The sequence below is a fragment of the Symphodus melops genome (genome assembly GCF_947650265.1).
Source record: "Symphodus melops genome assembly, chromosome: 3".
NCBI classification, from domain to species: Eukaryota; Metazoa; Chordata; class Actinopteri; order Labriformes; family Labridae; genus Symphodus; species Symphodus melops.
Window position 1 is genome coordinate 8,220,985 of NC_136693.1, and position 21,258 is coordinate 8,242,242.

The following is a 21,258-nucleotide window of genomic DNA, read 5'->3' on the forward strand; positions in this document are numbered from 1 at the left end:
AACTGTAAAGAGCAACACAAGCATCACAACAGGCGTCAGAATCGGAAAGAAAATAGTCCAGGCCTTCAAAATTAAAGTTTGACATAAAAGTTGTTGTTCATACGGAGGTATGCTAGTATTTAATTTATTGAATATTTAAAAGGCTCTCCTCAATCTCAAATTGTGCCTTATAATTTTAGCATAAAAAATAACTCATGTACAAATATGCTTGGTAATTCACAGGTAACGCCAGGTCAAGCCATGTAGCCAACGTAAATGTTAAATTTAAAGAATATTTTTTAAAAAGCAACACAAAATGTACGGAGGATGCCAGAGAGAAAATAAATTTAAAGTTCAGTGAGCGTTAATGTCGCGCATAAAGTTATGTAAATTTAGTATATAGTTCTCATGTAGGTCCTAAAATGTCCCAACGAATGAATATCTGACTATCTGTTTACATGTTATTAAATACTTGGCGATGAAATGTCTTTTTAAAATTCCGTCTGGTTTGAATAAGATTGACGAACTTTATTTTGGCGGGTTAAACCGGAAGTGTACTTCTCTTTCCCGGTTCGTGCTGACTTGACGGATCGGTTGGAGCGGGACCGTGGATCGTACGACTGACAGTCGGGTTAACTGGGCTAGTGTACTTATCTGATCACTTTCGCTTTGGGCTTCAGATATCGATTGGCCTATATTCAGAGGCTCAGTACTTCGGGAGAGCAGATTCTTTATGAAGCCAACAAAAAGTCTCTGCCGTGACCATGCTGAAGTTACCCGACGCGACACTTTGCCTTTGTTTGTTGACTGTTTTCAAGTCACTTGTTTTGTTGGGGACTTGTTCGCCGGCTCACTTTAAAGGTTTTGGTAAGTTGTTTTTTTTAAATTCAAGTTCCAGCCTATTAATGCATTGATTTCTGCGTCACTTATCATATATGTGAACTATGACTGAGCCGTCTGCGTGCGTCACTTTCGATTCACTTTCGATATAAACATGAAAACCGAGGACTGAAGCTGCAAATATGCAATATGTTCAACAAGTCGAAACAGATGTGAACGAAGCTTTAACTTAAAGATTGTTAGTTGTTTTTCATTGTTCCCATCCCCCAGTAAGTGTGAACCACTGCGTATTCTGACAGGTCAAACAAATTGCAAACTCATCCCTCCCTCCTTGCAGCTCCTCCGTGCACGTCCTGATGTGTTTCAGGAGGACATCATGACATTTTCATGCAGGCTGGCTTCTGTCTAAATACTCATTAGAAGCATACAGTAAGCCTGCTGCAACAGTACCCAGTGTAGTAATATGATATTGTTTTCTATTTTAGAAAGTCTGTGATCCAGCAGTTTGTTTACTTCATGGCTCTGCTGCAATCAACCATGAATTCAATCAACTAAGAAGATCTACTGCATCAATGCCCTAACTCACTCTTTTGTACTCACGTGTGCATCTTATATAAAACACTTTTTTTATTAGAAAATTAAATTGAATGAGTGAGTGAGTGATGTACTGTGCTTGTTTTTTCTTATTCAAGACTTTCAGAGAAGCAGGATTACTGTCAGCAATTTAATTATAAACGTATTTTCAGCAATTTGTTTGAGTATTTTTGAAACAACTATATTGTATAACTGCCATTCATCAAAAAACTGTAAATGTTTTCTGGATTATTTCCCTCTTTGTTAATGGGAACATATTAGTTTTGACAGGGCATACATTGCTAAGGCTGATAGTAAAAGAATAAAACAGATCAATCAGTTGTCAAGTTTAAATGTTGGCATTTTTGGTTTTTATTCCACAAACAGTTCTTTCAGTTTACAGATGAAGAACTGCTGTTTTATGGAGAATTAATCCACTGCCTTCTCTTTGTTGTGATTTTCGTTCAAAGAGATATCCGTCATGGGGAGAATATCTGACATTTTCCTCATATGGGACCAAGTATTATCTTTATCCCTTTAGGGATCTCTTGCCAGTAAGAAAGAATTAAAAACAAGCTCAGGAATTTGCAAATGGCCTGCCATTGTTCACTAATGTGCTCTGTTAGTGCTAGTTTTTATACTATTTAAAAACACACACATTCCCCTCTAAATACAAAAGAAATCAGGATGAATTGTTTGTACGACCCTGTGGATGCTACACTGACAAAGTTTAGTCATTTGAATAATTTCTGTGGTTTTTCCCATGAAGCCTACAAAAACACAAATATTTCAGAAGTCGTTTGAGATGACAAACTGATGGAGCGAAAGCATCTGTGTCTCCATGGTGATGAAAAGCTTTCGGCAGATGTTGGTGGGAGGTTGTTTTTTCTTTTAAATGTTAAAATGTCTCCTCTCCTGTCACCACAGATGAGGATGCTTTCACCATCCAGCACGCCAGCACAGAGACGTGCCTGGGTACGGAGGCTTCCACAGACCTGAGTCTCACTGCCTGTGACCCCAACAGCAGGACCCAGCTGTGGAAGTGGGGATCTGGTCACCGGCTCTTTCACCTGGCCTCGTCCCTCTGCTTGGCGTTGGACGTCCCCTCCAAGACGTTGTTCCTGGTGGACTGTGCCTTTAGCACCCCGCTGCAGTGGCGCTGCCTGGATGGGACCGTCTACACTGTTTATCAGATGGTTCTTGCAGCCAGTGATGGCAAAGTTGTTGCCAAACGGGACACTAATGATACATGGGTTAGAGGAGGATCTCAAGACAGCATCTGCCAGAGACCATATCGTGGTGAGTGTGGTTCACGTCCAGTCTTTTCTGACTGTCTGTTTCACACACTGATGGTCTGAGCACTGGGAGAAGTGCTTCAAGCCGTCCATTATGGAGCTCTGTGGCCTCACTAATGCAGTCAGGAAATCAAAGTGGCGTTAAATTCAGTTTGTGTTGAGTATAACGTCTTAGATTCTGTCAGAGAATCCACTTCCTGAATGTGATTTTAGTCCTACCTCGTGGTGCACTACACCCTTGTAATTAAAGGTGTCACCTTCTCTGGCTTCTGTGTTACAACACCAGACAGGTTCTTGGACATTTTTCCACCGAGCTTTAACTCTTAGATAAAAGTCAGGAATCCAGACTGTTTTCAATTCCTCTTTGAGGTCAGAGCATTTTCTGAAACCTCTGTGTCGTAAATGTAAAGTCATATTTTCTAGTCCGTAGAATTTTAGGGGAATTTTTAGCGGCAGTTTTATGGCAGGGCACAGGCAGCCGCGTGTACTCGAAGTGCAACAGAACAGCTCGCTTTCACTTTTGTTTCAGAGTTGTTGCTCACTCGGTGTGTGAGCTGACCCAGTTATCTGCACCAGAACACCTTTAAGTGTCAGTCCAGAGAGGGAGCTGGGAGGACATACAGTTGCATTGGGTGTGAATGGAGGTGATCGAGGCAGACGTGATGACTCATCACGTTTAAGCAGCTCTGAAATCAAATATTTGCACCTGTCTGAATTTAAACCGTGTCTGAAGAAACCAACGTTTAAAGCAAGTAGATTATATTAGTCAAATAAAATATCCTTCACTAAAATGTGTCTTCTGACCAACAAGGCAATATATCCCCCTCCATAGTTAGTTTTTGTTCATTGATTTTATTGTTTTATTTATGGAAGCGCCTTGGAAAGTTTTGTTTAATTGTTTTTATTATTATATGTACAGCACTTTGGAGACATTTCTTTGTTGTTTAAATGTGCTATATAAATAAAGTGGATTGGATTGGATTGTTGTTTCTAGTTCACATGCTTCTGAGTAACAGTACACCACTTCCTCTTGACTTCCCTCTCCTCTCCGGCAGTCGTCCACACCTCTGATGGAAACTCCTTTGGGGCTCCCTGTGAGTTCCCCTTCAAGTTTAACTCCAGTTGGTATCACGAATGCCTCCCGGACGAAGATTTCCCCGCACTGTCCTGGTGTGCCACCTCATCGGACTATGACCACGACGGAAAGAAGGGAATCTGTCTAACTCCAGGCATGTCTTATTATAGCTTATAAAGCGTCATGAAAACACTCAAAATGCTCCTCATCTGAATTTCTTAACCTGTTTCGATGTTTCTTCGTATGTTTCTGTTGGATAAATGGTAATAGATGAAAGCTCCTCATACACTGTCTCTCTGACTCCGTAGAGGAGGGTTGTCAGGCTCTGTTTTCTGGACCGGAAGGGGACTCCTGCTATGAGTTTGTTTCTGCGGCCGCCGTGACCTGGCAGGAAGCTTTGGATTCATGTCGGAGTCAGGGCGCCGACCTGCTGAGTGTGTCTGAGCCCGGGGATCTCCACTCCAAAACCTGTAAGAATGATCGATTTTCACTAGAGAGAGAGAGAGAGAGAGAGAGAGAGAGAGAGAGAGATTGCACTGTGTCGAGTCCCTGTGTATGGGGCATGACCTAACAGCAGGTCATCTGCACCCTGCAGCTGATATTCTTATCTGTTATTTCTCTTGTGTCTCCAAAGTCAACTTGTAACCCATGAACTCATGGGCTTCTGATTCCCTTTTGATAACTGTGTCACCCTGTATGCTGGTCCTGTTGCGTTGTGCAGTTTTGGCCGGCCTCGACAGAATGCCCGAGAGGATGTGGATCGGCCTTCACCAGTTAGACGTGTCTCAGGGCTGGCAGTGGTCAGACGGCGCTCCTCTGTCCTTCATGCGCTGGGAAACAGGTGACGACGGCGACTGTGATCCTCCCTTTCCCACCCCTTTGTCTTTCCTCTGAGCAGCTTTCAGTTATTTGACTTGTTGAAAATGAGAAGAAGAAAAAAAAGGCCAGAGATTTAGGCACCCAATGCTTTGATTGACGGCTGCATTATCCCTCTGTTTACTGTCAAATAAAGACGACCACCAAACATCTATTAAGATTCGGCGTCTGAATTTGCAGGAAACTTGTAGTTCTCTAAAACACCTGCCTCATGCTGTGAGCTGCTGTCGGTGCTACCCTTTAAATAAACGACTAAACTGAAATGTGGTGACAGTGGGAGAAACAATGAGGCTTGTGTTAAGAGAAGCTGATTGTGCCTTGTTTTTGGACACAGTGTGGCATGGGGATTGTTGGCGTTGCTGAATAACTCATTAATAGCTCTGAATGGAGGGCTTTATGAAAACCTCGTAGCTATTGTGTTATGTTGGTTCTCTGTTTTTCTTCCACTGTATTTGAATTTCAGCAGCCATCTTGTCTTTTCCTGACATGAGCCCCTTGAGGTCACTGCCATTTACAACATGTCTCTACGAGCAGCACTGCGTTAAACTGTCACTGCAGCGTCAAACTTCAAAAAAAAAAGAAGAAAAAAAAAAAAGATTCCCTTCTGTCTGCTGTCATAGTCAGTGTGTTATTTTAGTTTTTTTTTTCCTGTGTGTTTGACAGGAATGCCAGACTCATCTGTGATGGAGTCAGACTGCGGAGTCCTGAACTCCAATCAGAATTATGAATCTGAGTCGTGCAGCAAGCGGCTGCCGTACGTCTGCAAGAAAGAAGTTAACACCTCTGACACGGAAACAACAGGTTGGTGAGCTGCTTCCCTTCACCCTCGCTCTTTGTTTTTCCTCTGACCTAAATAAAACCAACCAAGCATCCAGAGCCATGCTAGCAGCTCTTGGAGGCTGCACACAGTGCTAACACGTTGAAGCAGAGCATGTTTAATGTCACAGTTTCAGCCAGGGATTTTCAAAGTGCGGCCCGGGGGCCATTTGCTGCCCTTGAGGGGATTTTTTTGCGGCCCTCAACTTCAATTGGAAAATCAAAAGATTTTGGCCCGAGGCCTCAGATATTTTCCACATTTTTTGTTAACTATGAAAATGGACAGCTGCATAATTTTTGCAAACAAGCAGACTGTTGTTTAACCATTTAATAACCTGAGGTAAATACAAAAAATAAAAAACACGTTACAGGCTTGATTCTGAGAGGGAAAAAAAAAACAGATGAAGAATGGAAAAATGATTTTATTAAAGTGTTTCTTTTGCAAACCTTTTGATTCTGATTTACAAAGCCTAACTTTTCTTTTTTTCCCCAAAAAATTAAGTTGTTTTTCCAAGAGGTTTTTTTCCCCTCAAGATATTTTTTCAAATATTTAAAAAAACAAAACCTGTAGCCCACGAGCGATTCTACCACAACAGTTTTGTCCCCAAAGGAAACAAGTTTGGACAACACTGATTTAAGCTAACCGGAGGACATTGACTTTGTATTTTGAAGTCTTGGACATAAATAACTTCACAAAATGTAAGACGCTCCATCCAATACTTCAGAGACAGTCCAAGCCCTTATTATGAACCTGCTGCTTGCACAACAGGATATGTTTACTCAATTAAATGGGAATAATTTAAGTTGCCTTCATGATAATGCAGGCAAGACAGAAATGGTGGATTGATAAAACAGAGAAAAAGAGAGAGAAAGTTAATGCTCTAGTTTTTTTCTTGTATTTCTGGTTTCTTACAGCAAGTTTAATTCTATCCATTCTATCTTCCTCCATGTGTCCAGATGACGGCTAACTCATCAGTGGAATGCATCCCTCATGTTTCTTTGTTTCCAGTCGTTAAACTGTGTTGGGACAAGTTGTGATTTCGAGCTGTGCCGTCCTGTGCTCCCTCTCCGCAGAGTCTCTGCTGTATAAAGAAACAGTGTGTCAAGAAGGCTGGCTCCCATGGAATGGCTGGTGTTACAAGTTAGTGAAAGAAACACCTCGAAACTTCACAGACGCCCAGCTGCACTGTGACCTGGAGGAGGGAGGAGGCTCCCTGGCCAGCTTTCACTCCATCGACAGCAAAGAGATGATCAGCACTCATTTCCATGCAGGTAAAGCAAATTAAAAAAAAACGGACCCCTGCCCACACAGTTTGATTTTTAAAAAGCTTCAGACACGATGCTCCTGTGTGTGTGTGTGTGTTTTGGTTTATCAGATGGCCAGTTTTTGGACGTGTGGATCGGTCTGATTGGGTTCGGTGTAAACTTCACAGTCTTCACATGGATTGATAAGGAAACCGTCACCTTCACCTACTGGGACCGAAACCAGCCAGTTCAGCCTACTGAGGACAACAGCTGTGTTGTCTACTCTGGAGAGGTTTGTGTGTGTGTGTGTGTACAACCTCTTCTATTGTGGGTCTTGTTTGTGGGGAGCGTGTTTCCTGCATATGCTCCGTTTCTCTCCCCTTTTGAACTTCTGTAAATTTTGCGTATGCGAGGGCTGCACAATCAAACTGCGCCTCCTCTCCACAGTTCCACGCTTGGCAGGTTAAGGACTGCACAGTGAAGAAGCCTTTTATGTGTCAGAAGAAAGGAGAGGTTAACGAAACTGCCACACAGCCCGGATGTCGCTTTGAGGATGTGAGTATTGTCTAACCCGAGTGTTGTAAACCTTCCTGCACATTGAAACAATAAAAGTGTCTCCAAAGACAGATGGAACGTTTCTTCACTCCCTCCTTGTATGCAAGGCCTCCCATGCCTAAAAATCTTGACCTAAATGCACGTTAGCAATAATCATGACATTGTATAATTATGTGAGAAATGTAATCAGCCATACAAGTGCATTAGATAATCAAGATGCTGCCCTCTTGGCCAGGTCACCTTTGTGAAAGAGATCTTGATCTCAATGAGTTAATTACCTGGTTAAAAAAAGTAACATTATGCAATAATAAGCGTGACATCATTGACAGGTTCAGTAAAAAAAAAAAAAAAGAATATTGATGGGATCAGAAACAGTGACTGCATGAAAGTGATGCACTGTAAGTTGAATGTAAATTATTAACAGCATCTTGCTGCTGTCATCCCGTCAGGGTTGGAGGAGGCACGGCAACTCGTGTTATCAACTGAACACCAAACAAGTGTCCTTCAGAGATCGCTGCAACATCACTATAAGAAACAGGTGGGGCTTTGTGCTTCTGATCAGCTGTTGCATGTGTGTGTGTGTGTGTGTGTGTGTGTGTGTGTGTGTGTGTTAACATTTGTTTTGTGTTTTACAATGTGATGCTCTCTGGTTTCATGTTCAGCACTTTTGGTCAGCTGTTGCTTTATAAATCAGTGTGATTGATTTGATATGAACTCTTTCTGCCTGTGTCATTCATTTATCACATCGGCTCACTTTTCTGTGTTTGCTCATGTGACTGTTCTCTGCAGGTTTGAGCAGGCCTTTATCAACCGTCTGCTGGCTCAGCAGATCAGCAAAGACAGTCAGTCCTTTTGGATCGGGCTGCAGGACATTAAGAACACAGGGGAGTACCGGTGGCAGAGCCTGGATGGATCCACGTCGGTGGTTCCATACACCAACTGGGGCTCGTATGAACCAAGTTAGTACAGACACCACCTCTTTCGCTCCAAACAGAGCTGTGTGTAATTAAAGGGGAAAAGTTGCTCTAAAAGTTTAGTTTGAAATACGTAATGTCTGCAAACCTGGACAACAGGCCGATGTTACCCAAGTAAATAAGCTTGCTTTAAAACAAAGGTAAACTGTAAAAACACAATATATGGATGCACTTTCTCACAATGAATGTTATTTCTTATCAAAATTTGTTCGTCAGGTCAGAGTGGTGGGTGTGCTGTGGTCTCCACTGCTAAATCTCTGGGCAAGTGGGAGGTGAAAAACTGTACCTTCTTCAAGGCTGGCACCCTTTGTCGAATCGACCTCAGTCCACCTCCATCTCCACCTCCAGAAGTAGAGCCCAACCTCAACATGAGCTGTCCTGATGGATGGATGTCCAAACCAAACTTTAAGAACTGCTACAAGGTGTGTGTGTGTGTGTGTATGTGTGTGTGATTTATAAGTGTGACTCTGAACACCTGGTACAGGACGGCTCTAGTAGAAATTAACTAAAATCAATTGTTTGCAGCAAAGTCTGTTTCCAGAGAGTACGACTTCATGTCTCTGAAGCGTGTTTGGAGGCTTTTGATTGCAGCAGAGGAAGGGCGCTGTGTGAAAAATGATCACATGACTCAAGTGAAGACTTCAGGGAGAAGTCAAACAATCTGTGCATGTAGAGTGAGAATGCGGGGTTTATCAGACTACTGTAGCCCCACACATAGCTACAAAGGGTGACTGATACTCTTCGACTATCAATCACCTGTCAGCTAATAAAATGAAAAGTGTAAAAAAAAAAAAAAAAGTACAGGATGTCTGCTCCAGTCTGTTACTGTAAAAGAACAGGTTCAGCAGCTGCTCGTTGTTTTACCTTCTCAGGTGTTTCACGAGGAGAGGCTGAGCAGGAAACGCTCCTGGGAGGAGGCGGAGAGGTTCTGCCAGGCTCTGGGAGCACACCTGCCCAGTTTCACCAGTAACGTTGAGATGAGGACTCTGCACAGCATCATGAGAGAAACTATCAGGTAGTGTTTTCACACGCATGCTCTCATGTACTCCTCTGTTATTTACAATCGTAGCCTTTCTTAATGTGTCATTGTTAATTAGTAACATTCTCACCTTTGCTACAACACACTGAATACATAATCACATAATCAGTCACTTACATCAACATTCAGCTCTGAAAGTGAACGTTGAAGTAAACACAATCCGTCCCCACAATGAGTGGTTTAACAAAGCAATGTTAAACTGCTGTCTCTCAGGATATAAGGCCAGCACCCTTTAAAAATATAAAACTTGTGTTTCACTCTTTGTGCAGTGATAATCGCTACTTCTGGGTTGGCCTGAATAGAAGAAACCCGGCTGATCGCTCCTGGCAGTGGAGCGATGGCCAGCCTGTAAGTATAACCCTGATCTTTAATCCAAATCCCTGCGGCATGGATGGCCTAGTGGTTAGGTCGCAACCTACTGAAAGCAGGTGACCCGTGTTCGAGTCTGGCCGGTGGCTCCTTTGCCCACCCTCTCTTATCTTCCTGGTTTCCTTTATCCACTGTCCTATCCAATAGAAGGCCCAAAGCCCCAAAATAAACCTTTCATCCTCACGTATTCTCAGAACATTTCTCTGATCTATTTTTGAGGGATTTTCAGTAAAAAAGTCAAGTCTTAAAATTCATGAAAACTCATCATCTATTAATGTTCTCAGCTTACTGTAGTTCCTCGTTTGTAGCCCTAAAGTACGTCTTGTTCTCTCCAACACTCCATATGTGGTTTAATCAGATTTATTTCTCTCTCATTCTGAATCTGTTCATTTTAGGTGTCGATGGATGTTTTGCACCAAGATTTCCACGAGGACGATGCGTACAGTCGCGACTGCGCCGCATTCAAGGTGGGCTGGCTAGATAAATACTAAATGGTGAACTACATTATATCACTTTAATAGAGTATTTTCTTACTTTGCCCCAGTCTCTTCACGTTTTTTTTTTTTTTTTTTTTTTCATCATGGCGGATCTGTGATTAAAGGTCATTTGCTCAGCTGTTGGTGGGACCCCCTTTGTGTTACTGTTTTCACATCCTTCAAGCTCTCCACACACACACACACACACACACACACACACACACACACTCTGATGCTGTCTCACTCAGTGATTGTGTTTTCCGATCAACAGTCCTTAACTACCGCTGAGCTCCACGGTGGCGTCAGAGTTGTGACTGTGCTTTTCTCGTGTCCTTCTTTGATGATAAACAAACTGTGTCCTCTTCAGACAGCGAAGAGCACACTCAAGCACCTGTTTGTGTTTCTGCTCCACGACTTGCCTCCCACGCCGTTCTACAGTACGCCATTTCACTGTGACGCCAAGCTGGAGTGGGTCTGCCAGATCCCCCGCGGTAAGACCACCAGCATTGCTGTGTGTGTGTGTGTGTGCCAGAGTGAAGGATGTTTGTGTGTTAGCACAGTCCAATGAAGTGAACCTAGGGATTCCTCCATGTTATTTAAAACTGTACGCAACTATAAATGACTCTGTTGGAACTCAGGATTGTATTCTGACTTTCTTTGTTATTGTTTCCACAGGAAGTAAACCAAAGGAACCAGAGTGGTATAATCCTGGTAATGACCTTTTATGTCAATATATTTGTAAAAAAAAAAAAAAAAGAAAGAAAAAGAAAGGGGACGTTGGCTCTATCAGTGATGCACTTGGAGAAAAACATTCATCCTAGTCGTTTTTGTGTCTGCTGTACAACTCATCATGATTAAAGAGCTGCTTGTTGTGTGTTTCAGACGGGCACCATGAGTCGTCCATCTTTGTAGACGGGGCAGAGTTTTGGTTTGTAAAAGAGCCAAAGCTGACCTTTGAAGAGGCTAAGCTCTTTTGCAGTGCAAACGGAAGCAAACTGGCTGCACCAATCACCTCGACGGCTGCCACACGGATCCATGACTACATCACCGAGGTAAGAGAGAGGAGACTGTAAACGTCCATGCAGTCTGAGTCTCTTGTGAATGTTGTCAAACCAGATACACCCCCGCTACTCTTGGTTGTATTTGCCACACCTGTTCAGCTCTGTGTATTAGGACAACAGAAATTCAGGTTACAGGAAGACCTATAAAAGATGATTTATCAGAAGCCTTTTATTTAAAACAATGGGCTCTTTAATTTAGTTGGAGGTGTATTTGGACTAACAGTAGCTCTAAAGCATAATAATAATGCTAAATATGATTTTTATTATTCATTATGAATCATTTTCACTGGGCTGAAACATGTCTACATTTTACTTTGAAAGCTTGCAGACTTGATTTGATACTTAAGCCACGTGTAAGGTTTTTAAATAAACTCACCATGTTCTCTCTGAGCATCTGTAGTTGAATTACAAAAATCTAATAACCTCAGGAATTCTCTTTCTTCTGCTAATGGAGCATAAGTCATGGAGCGTTTTTCATGAGAACCCGACTGGAAACAATAAAAACAAAGCAGAACAAATTCTTCCGCCAGACTAACCATGAAGGAAACAATCCAAACATGAGTAGACTAAACACTTGTAGACACTTCACTTTAAGAACTCCCTGACATGCCTTTAGTGTGAAGAGCTTATGAAGTCAAACCTTGTATTGAAAGAAGTATTTTCCTGCTGACGGGTATCATTACAGTCGTGATTCTTTTCACAAGAGTGGTTTTCTTGAGTGCTGCCTGCGTGACGTTCTCCTTCAGATTACTGCCTCACAAGTTCACTTTTTTGCGAAGCACTTTATAAACTCTTTGTAAGACAAGCAGCAGTAAAGTTATCGTTTCTCTTTATGTGAACAGAATTCAAGTTCTTCCAAGCATAGCTGGTGGGTGGACCTGAGAGAGCCTGGGAAGATATTCCCCATGACGTAAGCCAGAACACTCACAAACACATCTGTTTATGCTGCTAACACTAATATCATTATGTATTGGTTATAATCTGACGTAGATGTGGACTGAAATACATTTTCTCTTCTAGCTACACCCAGATGTACTTTTATCACTCCATTTTCCTGGGTCGATGCACCTCCACAAGCCCTGAAAACTATTTCCCAGGTGAGTAATGATGAAAGTGTTTCTATGCAGCCGAGGAGGATTCATGGATTTCTTCACTTTTCCCATCATTTCTTACTGGGTCACGTTAAAACGATTCAAGAAAGGGATCAGCCCTGTCGATGAAAAGGCCATTTACATTTGGTCGAGTTTGATCTGTATCAGTGTCACGCAGCTGAATTGAATCTGTGAAAACACAAAGACAACAAAGTCCCAAAAACATATTTTCTCAATCAGCATGTGAGAGAGCGAGCTGTGTGAAAACAAAGAGTTCTGCCAAAATGTGATCGCTTTTTGGTTGTTCCCTAAACAGATTAATTTTAGTTTTTGCTCCTCTCACTGGACAGGACAGGGTTTTGTCAGATCCAAGGACAGTTTACTCAAAGATATATCCCGGATTTGACACTCAGCCTTTAAAGTGAGAATTTGGAAAGAAGACGATCTATCACACACATAGGCTGAAACAAACAGGATCCTATACATTCACTAATGGACAGATGGCAGAGTGAGGGGGCTGCCCACAGCGAGTCCTCCTTGGATGGTGGGGTTGGTGCCTTGCTCAAGGGCACCTTGACAGTGCTCAGGAAGTGATCTGCCACCTCTCCCGGTAAAGGACCAATTTTCAATTTTGGTCTTGAACTGGCAATCCTCTGGTTCCCAACCAAGTCCCTACAGACTGAGCTACTGCCGCACAGTTTGAACAAAGTGATCATTAAAATAGTGATGAGGTTTAAAAAGGGCTTTTTCACAACAGAAAATAGAAAAAATTGAAATGTTCTGGGAAATCGTTCAGAGCAGCGTAAGCCAGAAACAAAAGAAAGACAAACTTTATAACATGTCTGATCATCATGTGATTTAAAAGGCTGGCTCTACAGTCTCTTTTACTAATCCACACATTTCTATTCCATGTTTACTCGCAGAGCATGAGCGCAGTTGTCGCCAGCAATTGTCTTTTGTTTGTGAGAGACACAACACCACGTCAGTGGAGATAAACCCTCTGGAGCCGCAGCCTGGAGGACTGCCCTGTGGAAACGGCTCTCTGTCATTCAGAAACAAGGTCTGATCCCTGTTTACATTCAGACACTGCAAGACAGACAGCCACTTTAATGTGTGCAACCCAATGCTAGTACTAGGGATGTCAACTAGTTTCCCTGTCGATTAAATAGTCTCAGGAGACAAGGCATGGTGTAAAAAAGAAAGGCAAAGAAGTGGTGGACAGAGTCCACTATTAAACACTCCTTAATAAGTCAGTTCTACCTGTATTTATTTCATAGCTTGAAGACTATTTCATTGCTATTGAAACACTTCCTCACATTCTTCAATGATGAAATCTACAACTATTTTAAATGCAGATGAAACGTGATGTCATCGTAATGAAACATGGCACTCTGCCATGAAACATGACTGCAAATAACTAAATATGATTTGACCCATAACTCTTGAAATAATAAAACTAGCATTAATAGAGCTACAAATGAACATGACTTGACAACATTCATTTACATGAACCTGTTTTTTTGTGTTAGTGCTACACTCTGATGAGGAGCCAGAAGCCTGTTTCATTCAAGTATGGCAACGACGAATGTCACTCTGTGAGGGGAACACTTGTCACTATTTCAGATCAGGTGGAGCAAGGTGAGACCACATGTTTATATTTTCTTCTATGTTTAATGAACAACACAAGTATACTTAACTTTCAAATATTTAGAGTTGTTTTTTTACTCCTGAAATCATCACTAATACATTTCCCAGAGTAAGACTCTATTTTGAACACAAATAATTGTTGTCCTATTATCTGTCTGTCTGTCTGTGGTTTATTTTAGACTTCATCACCACTCTTCTGCCGGGAATGAGGAACATGGACAGGATATGGATTGGCCTGAAAATCAAACGTGACGACCCTGAATGGATGGACAACTCTCCGGTTAACTACCTGAATTTTAACCCTTTGCTCCTGGGCATGCACAGAGCAATTAAAGTCAATGTAAGTGGGCGGAGCCTCAAACGACCATCATTTAAAGTGCATTACAGTATTGTATTTATACAGTAGATAGTCAATTCTTTACTGAAGTGTTGACAAAGCCTGAAAATCGTACATTTTGATTTGTCCTTGTTTTAGACATGGGATCCAGCCAGTATGGATCTGTGTGTGTTTATGATCAGTAACCCTCACTCTGACATGCTGGGTACCTGGGACTATACTTCCTGCGCACAGTATCAGAATTTGGGTGTTTGTCAGCACTATGCAGGTAAGTCAGTATTTCAAAGCCTTTGATTTGGCATGGGAAGGTTGCATCCTGTGTTTTGTCCAGTTAAAGTTTAAGTTCTTTGAAGCTTTATGTGTGGATCCTTGAAAACACGTCGTACAGGGTAAGAATGATGTACATAGTTTGAAGCTTAAAGATTTAAGGCCGGTGCCTTAAAGGGATTGAGGAGCAGACAACTCAAATCCAACCAACAGTTCACCATTTCTTTCCCTCTTATTTTGAATAAAAGACATTGTGTTCTCAGATAAATACTTCTGACTTCATGTTCTTTAAAAAAACTATATTTCAGATAAACCCGAGGTGCCCAGCGTACCCAAAGAACCCTTTAATGTCAATAACCACACCATCCTGCTACTCGCCAAAAACCTCACCTGGTTTGAGGCCTTGGAGCAGTGCAGAAGTAACCAAATGGACTTGGCGAGTGTGGCCGACACCTTCCTGCAATCCACCCTGACCGTGCACGTGAGCCGTGCCAACACACCCATGTGGATCGGTTTCTTTAGTGACGACGTAAGTGTGTTCAAGAAGGGCTGTCCTGAATTACCAAAAATAACTAAAAATAAAAATAATTCGAAAAATGTTTTAAATTGGGGGGTTTTTTTGTGGTCAGGATGGGATCCACTACCGCTGGACCGACCACAGTCACACTCTGTTCAGTCGCTGGTCCTCTGATGTCACCAGCGGCTCCTGCGTCTACTTAGACATTGACGGCTTCTGGAAAGCCACAGAGTGCGAGGAGCAGCTAGGGGGCGCTATCTGCCACAAACCACACGGTGAGTGTGGATATGTTTTACCTGCTCGGATTGACTACGGCCACCTACGACAACATTTATTTTGTAAAACACTTTTTATAAGAGGTGAAGTTGGACAATTTCACTCCCACAGAAAATATGTTCACATTTGGGGGAACATGAACATGTTCAAGTCACATGAAAGCCTGTTACAGCGTTAGCTCGGGTTGTTTATTGTACGTGGTTAAAGTGCTACACTTGATTGTTCTCATTAACAGGAAGTGCAGTCCTTTTATGGGCCTTAAAAAAACACAGATAAGGTTTGTGTGATAAACAGAACAACTGCTGAATTATAACTCAATCTAGTTAATGTGAAACTGGATTTCTATTATGAGGCCATAAAAGAAGTTATTGATTTGTAAATGTTTTTGTTGATTGAAATTTTGTTTGTAAGCTATAAAGCGTTTTGATTTTCTTTTTGTCCCACCATTCCCCACTTTATTGTCTCAACCTCTATTACACTTAATTTACTATTTCAATACGGAGGAAAAGAAACAGATATGAGGTGAATAAAAACAAAGCAAAATCGTCATCATCGTAAGTCAAAAACACATTCATATAAAAAAACAAACATACTTAGCATGCCCTGTTCCGTACGTTGTTGTTTGAAAACTTTACAATTTTCTACCCCCCTTAAAGGAAGGAAGAATGTGTGACTTGTTGATCCAGTAGATGTCGCCCTTCAGCACCAGAATGAAACCAAAACAAACTGCAGTTAGGCAACACCACTCCCATTCTGAATCCTGCGCTCTCCTCCGGCAGCACATCTCCAGTCCCTCTCTCCCGGCTGAAAATATACTTTCTCTGTTCCAGCTGCAATTGCCAGTGTCCTGCACTGTTTGTGTTAGCGGGCTAATGTTGGTTAACTCATAGCTTCTTATTGAACATAAATTGGCACATATTGACCGTGATCTAAACACACTTCCATGACATCCAATTACACAGTGAGTTTGTTATTGTATTTTATCTGGTCTCGATTAAAACAGCTTTATACACAAGGCCGTCCCGTCCATGTAAACATGCAGTCATTATGAAGTGAGCGCTGCAACCGAACAACTGGCAGGTCTCACACTTCTCACTCATTGTAAATGTCTCTCTGATTCATCACTGTCTACAGAGGACATACTGGATCTCTGCTGTATCGATGCGTTTAATGTTGCGCATTCCTCCTTTAAATCTTTTCTTTCTTTTCCTTTTTTTTTTTTTTATGACCAACGGTTAGCTGACAATTACAAAAAAAACACATCTTATATCTGAACATGTGTTACAGAGGAGACCATCACCACTCCAGAGGATGTAGCAGTGAAGTGCCCTCATAAGATTAATGGTCCAAACTGGATCCCCTTCAAGAACAACTGCTACTCTTTCCAGCTGGTCTCCTCCAGATGGGAGAGTTTTAACCAGGGAAAGATTCAACAGACCTGCCAAAAACTTCGTAAGGGATTCACGACACGTGGCGACAAATGCTCTCGTGTGGAGATTTAATCAGCGGATTTAGACTGATGTTGGTTAAGCTGCAGCTGATGGGGATGCCTTCATGTTTCAGACGCAGATGCAGAAATCCTAACCATCCGAAACGCTGAGGAGAACAATTTTATCCAGCAGCAACTCGCACCATTTCAGAACTTGGTCCAGTTTGTGTGGTTGGGGATGTTCAAAGCTGAGAACGGTTTGTATTTAAAAAAAAATATATATATATATATATATTCTCCTTCTGATGCCCATGTAGATGAGGTCTCTATATATACTGTTGGTACTTTTAACAAGATCTTTTGTTTTTGTTTTTCAAGCAGCAGTACATGTTCCGTCTCAACTCATTAAACTATATGAGCAGTGATACTGTAAGTGTTTACAGTGATTGTGTTCTTCTGTAGATAACCAAATGAAGTGGTATGACGGCACATATGTCCAATATTCCAACTGGGCAAAAGGCAGACCAGATGTGAAAGGATCGTTCTTGGCTGGTGTTACTTTTGACAGCAACTGGATTCTAATTGAAAACCCCCGATTATTCTCCGAGTTCAAACAACGAACAATAGTGACCTGCAAACTGGACAAAGGTTGGTGCATTATTTTTGACATTCAATCATATCTATCCATCCACTTCGATGATGGTTTTCACTGACAACACGTTTTATTCCTTTCCTCGCAAGAACCTAAGCAGGAGTACAACCAGTCATCCAGGGATTTCCAACATTACGGCGACTTATCGTATGAGGTTATAAAGAGGAAGTTGAGCTGGTACCAGGCTCTGGAAGAGTGTGGTCAGCGAGGAGGCCACCTTGCAAGTGTTCACGACGCCCAGCACAGCGCGCATATGGAGCGTATTGCCAAGGCAGACGGCTTCCCGCTCTGGATTGGGCTGTCGAACCAGGACGTAAGTGTTACTAATGAGAAAAGCATTGTTTACAGATGAACCTATAAGACCTCCAGCCAGATGAGTTAACATGACAGGTCGCTGTCTCCTTACAGGTGAGCGGCTCAGCCTACGAGTGGTCCGATGGAACCAAGTTTGACTACAAAGCCAGCGTCTCTGAACTACAGCAGGGCTCCAGCACAGGCCAACAAGAGGCCAGCTGTGTCTTTGTGACACCTTCAGGAGCCTGGGTGAGGACCAGCTGCAACACCCTGGTCGATGGAGCCATCTGCTACACCACCACCATCACAACCCCGTCACAGAGTAAGACACCGACATGTTTGATGTGTCAAACCTCATTATTCCTCCTTCGCAGCACGGAAAAGGGCAACCACTAAGTTCTGAAGAAACCAGCACCTTTGTGACATGTGCAGAAACTTTAAGCTGCAGTAGGAAACCTCATTTTATTAGAACTTCAGTCAATAGAGAAAATTGTATCGTTACTTGTAGGTAATAATATGTTGTTGTGGTTTTTTTTTAAATGTGGGTCTGATCTGTGCCTCTGAGAAATGGCCTCTTTGTATTAAGGTTAAAATAACACCTCGTCTGTATCAGGGGTTAGATTTCGTAACTAGCCAATCACAGCGACTCTGTACAAATGTGCATCTTCTGGCTCTGCTGAGCAGCACATATCAGTTGATGTTAGACTGTTCTTATTAGCTGAATAGAAGAGACACTTTACAGCGACAACAGTAGGGTTGACTGTTTTGTGCATCATCCGGTGGGCGGGGCTTAGCGGAGTGATATGAGGCAGCAGAGAAGGCGAGTTATTTCCACATGTTGCTTGATGCCACTTTAAATCATTTAGTGAAAGGGGTGCAACGTTTGTGTTTTTGGGTCATTGTTTAATTTTTTATCGTGTTTCCTCTTTCATGAATCAGGAGCCAGACTGCAGGCTGCGCCAGAGGCCAATCGCTGCCCTCAGAGCAACGGCGTGTCCATGTGGGTGCAGCACAAGGATCACTGCTATGCCTTCAACATGAGCTTCTACAACTACAGCGTGTACAGCATGCAGCAGGCCAAGAGCATCTGTCAGGGCATGGGTGAGCTGAAGGGTTAGAGCATCTCAAGCATCTTTTGTTCACTTTTTTTTTTTAAATGTTTTTTTTTTACATTGTTCTTCTTACAGACGCTCAGCTGCTGAACGTAAAATCCACAGAGGAGAACGACTTTGTTTCCAACTACATGTCTGATGATCCTCTCATCACCAGCCGAGCATGGCTCGCCATGGACTTTGATCCTCAAGGTACACCCGTTAAAAAAAAAAAAACAGTGTTATAGTCCATTAAAGCTTTGGATTCCTCAGTGTTCTGTATCATTACAAAGAAGGCACAGTTATCCTGTCAGCAATGCCTACATGTACCAGGATGCATTGTGCACAAGCAGCCATAGCTTCAGCCTTCCCATTCTCCTCTCAGGTAAACCTGTGTCCTGGCAGGACGGCTCCACTCTGTCCTATTCAAACTGGAAGTCTGAGTCCCTGCTTTCTGGGAGGAAGTCGGAGCCGCGCTGTGCCGTCATGATCGCCGGAGACGAAAAAGGAATCTGGAACCTTGTGAACTGTGAGGCTAGCCACAGTAGAGTTGTCTGCAAAACGGAAGCAAGTGAGTGAAGTGTTTTTAGGTTTTATTTACATTGTTTTTACAGGACTCACTTTGTCACCCTCACTCAGGCTTTTTTTATAGCTCAGCTGCAGCTTTGTCTTTAGAGATCTGACTGTGGCATACATTCAATTCAATTCAATTCAATTAACGTATTAGTCCCACACAGCGTCTGATTAGATAAAGACCTGAGCTGCCCTCAAACTGTCTGACTGATGACTTCACTTTTGGTCCTCAGAATCTGCAGGCTCCCCCGTTGCGCTCGGCCTCTTCATCGTGGTCCTCCTCGCTCTCCTCCTGACCATCGGCTTTGTCATCTATAAGAAGAAAAGAACTTACTTCTCTTCTACCGTCCGCTACAAGAGGACGTTTGACGAATCGGACACCAACAGTATTGTAACAGAAACTGACTGAGCTGGCTTCATTAATCGGCCTCAGGGAGTATCCATGTGCCTCGGCCTCCTGTGCATTTTTAGTACTGTTCAGAAAGAGCAGATTCAGCCTTTTCCCACTTTTTTTTAAATTATTTATTTATCCTGCTCGAGCCTGCAAACTCTCTCCAATGATGTGTTAAACTGTAAATATTGTGAGTGAATTGTGAATATCGGCCAAAACAGTTTCTTAAAATTTTCATTTAAATAGAGCCCTGTGATCTACCTAATGTAAATATGGGGGCTGACGATTTCTCTTAAATGTTGATTATTGCCATGGGTAGGGTATTTTTTTTTCTCCTTTGCATTTAGATTGTAAAAAGTTTTTGAGTTGATTTTAGAGTTATGCAACCTTACGAAAGAACTCCCCTTTGGCCTTATTACAGGGATGAAATGCACTGATTTACAAGTGACTCCAAATTATCAGAGGATGTTTAAGAATTCAAACTATTCTTCTTGAAAAACTTTTATTTCAAAAGTTACAATGTATTAACACTTTTTCACCTAAATGTACACTCAAACTTTTTTTATTCTTTGACTTGCAATCCTTACTCTTTTTCACAGAGCGGACAGTTTCTCTTTGAATCCTCACACAGTGCCGGAGTGTGTCACTGTGAATCATTTTATGATGACTTCTACAGAGATGAGAAAAAGGCAGCAACTAAAGATGCAGATTTTATTTTAAAATGAAAGGAGTCTGACCAAACCACTGAGCTCCATAAGTCTTAAATCTTCCAACCTGCACAAAATGACTTAAAACACTGGATGGAAGATTGCACTGTGGTCAAAATAAAAATTTAAATTCAAAGTTGAACTTTGACTTAAAATGCAGGAAATCATTCATGTGCCTTTTGGATCATGACTTCAGAAGAAATAGGAGCCAGTGGATGGGTCACCTTTAATTCAATTACTGACGTAGTTTGATGACCGACGCGTGTCTTGTTACTTCAGTTTATAAATGATGAATAATAAAAATCTGAAGTCTCTGTCCTGCTGCTTAATTAGAACAGTGTGGGACTTTGTCTTACCCCTCCCCCAAATGAATCAGACACCTGTTTGTATTATGCGTCTGTGTATCTAAGCTTTCCTATGCACTTAACTACTGAGCAAGAATGCACTTTAGTATGTCGTCGTATGTAAAAGCACAATGAGGGTTAGAGAAGTTTAAAGACGTCCAAATTGCACTGGCCTTTGCTGTGAATGCTTTGTATATATGTGCTGTGTGATTTATAACTGAGAATGAACCAAAGATGCTCGGATGGATCGTTTCATTGTCTAAAGCCTGAAGTTTCCTTTCAGTTTGTAGAACTGCCTTCACGTGGCAGCTTAACCCATTCATATCAAGTTGTAAACCAAATGTTGGTGGGATGTTAAGTTTTGTTTTTTTCAAACGATTCCTAAGCAGATCTGTCATCTCAAATCAGGTACAAAAGCCTTTCAATAAAATTTACTGTCTTCAAAGCCTCGTCTCTGCCAATTATTAAA

At 42.0% G+C, this 21,258-nt stretch overlaps 1 protein-coding gene across 1 annotated transcript; it reads left to right on the forward strand.

Annotated features, from left to right (window-relative positions):
* The first annotated feature begins 511 nt into the window (after nucleotides 1-511).
* On the forward strand, nucleotides 512-21,234 carry ly75 (lymphocyte antigen 75). The gene is made up of 35 exons (XM_079340400.1): nucleotides 512-846; nucleotides 2,320-2,691; nucleotides 3,743-3,916; nucleotides 4,071-4,232; nucleotides 4,484-4,603; nucleotides 5,302-5,439; nucleotides 6,529-6,726; nucleotides 6,831-6,991; nucleotides 7,147-7,254; nucleotides 7,704-7,792; nucleotides 8,044-8,213; nucleotides 8,445-8,650; nucleotides 9,101-9,243; nucleotides 9,537-9,615; nucleotides 10,032-10,103; nucleotides 10,480-10,603; nucleotides 10,788-10,823; nucleotides 10,995-11,164; nucleotides 12,016-12,083; nucleotides 12,194-12,270; nucleotides 13,188-13,324; nucleotides 13,794-13,902; nucleotides 14,091-14,251; nucleotides 14,387-14,516; nucleotides 14,824-15,044; nucleotides 15,145-15,307; nucleotides 16,596-16,760; nucleotides 16,872-16,994; nucleotides 17,200-17,385; nucleotides 17,479-17,702; nucleotides 17,798-18,005; nucleotides 18,623-18,784; nucleotides 18,871-18,987; nucleotides 19,160-19,345; nucleotides 19,581-21,234. The coding sequence occupies exons 1-35, from the start codon at nucleotides 744-746 to the stop codon at nucleotides 19,754-19,756; spliced, it is 5,238 nt and encodes a 1,745-aa protein (XP_079196526.1). The 5' UTR covers nucleotides 512-743; the 3' UTR covers nucleotides 19,757-21,234.
* Nucleotides 21,235-21,258: the final 24 nt, after the last annotated feature.

Coding starts and splice junctions, on each gene's coding strand:
- ly75 (XM_079340400.1), top strand. CDS start 744: ATGCTGAAGTTACCCGACGCGACACTTTGCCTTTGTTTGTTGACTGTT. Junction 10,604..10,787: donor GGTCTGCCAGATCCCCCGCG/GTAAGACCACCA, acceptor TTGTTTCCACAG/GAAGTAAACCAAAGGAACCA. Junction 18,988..19,159: donor CATGGACTTTGATCCTCAAG/GTACACCCGTTA, acceptor TTCTCCTCTCAG/GTAAACCTGTGTCCTGGCAG.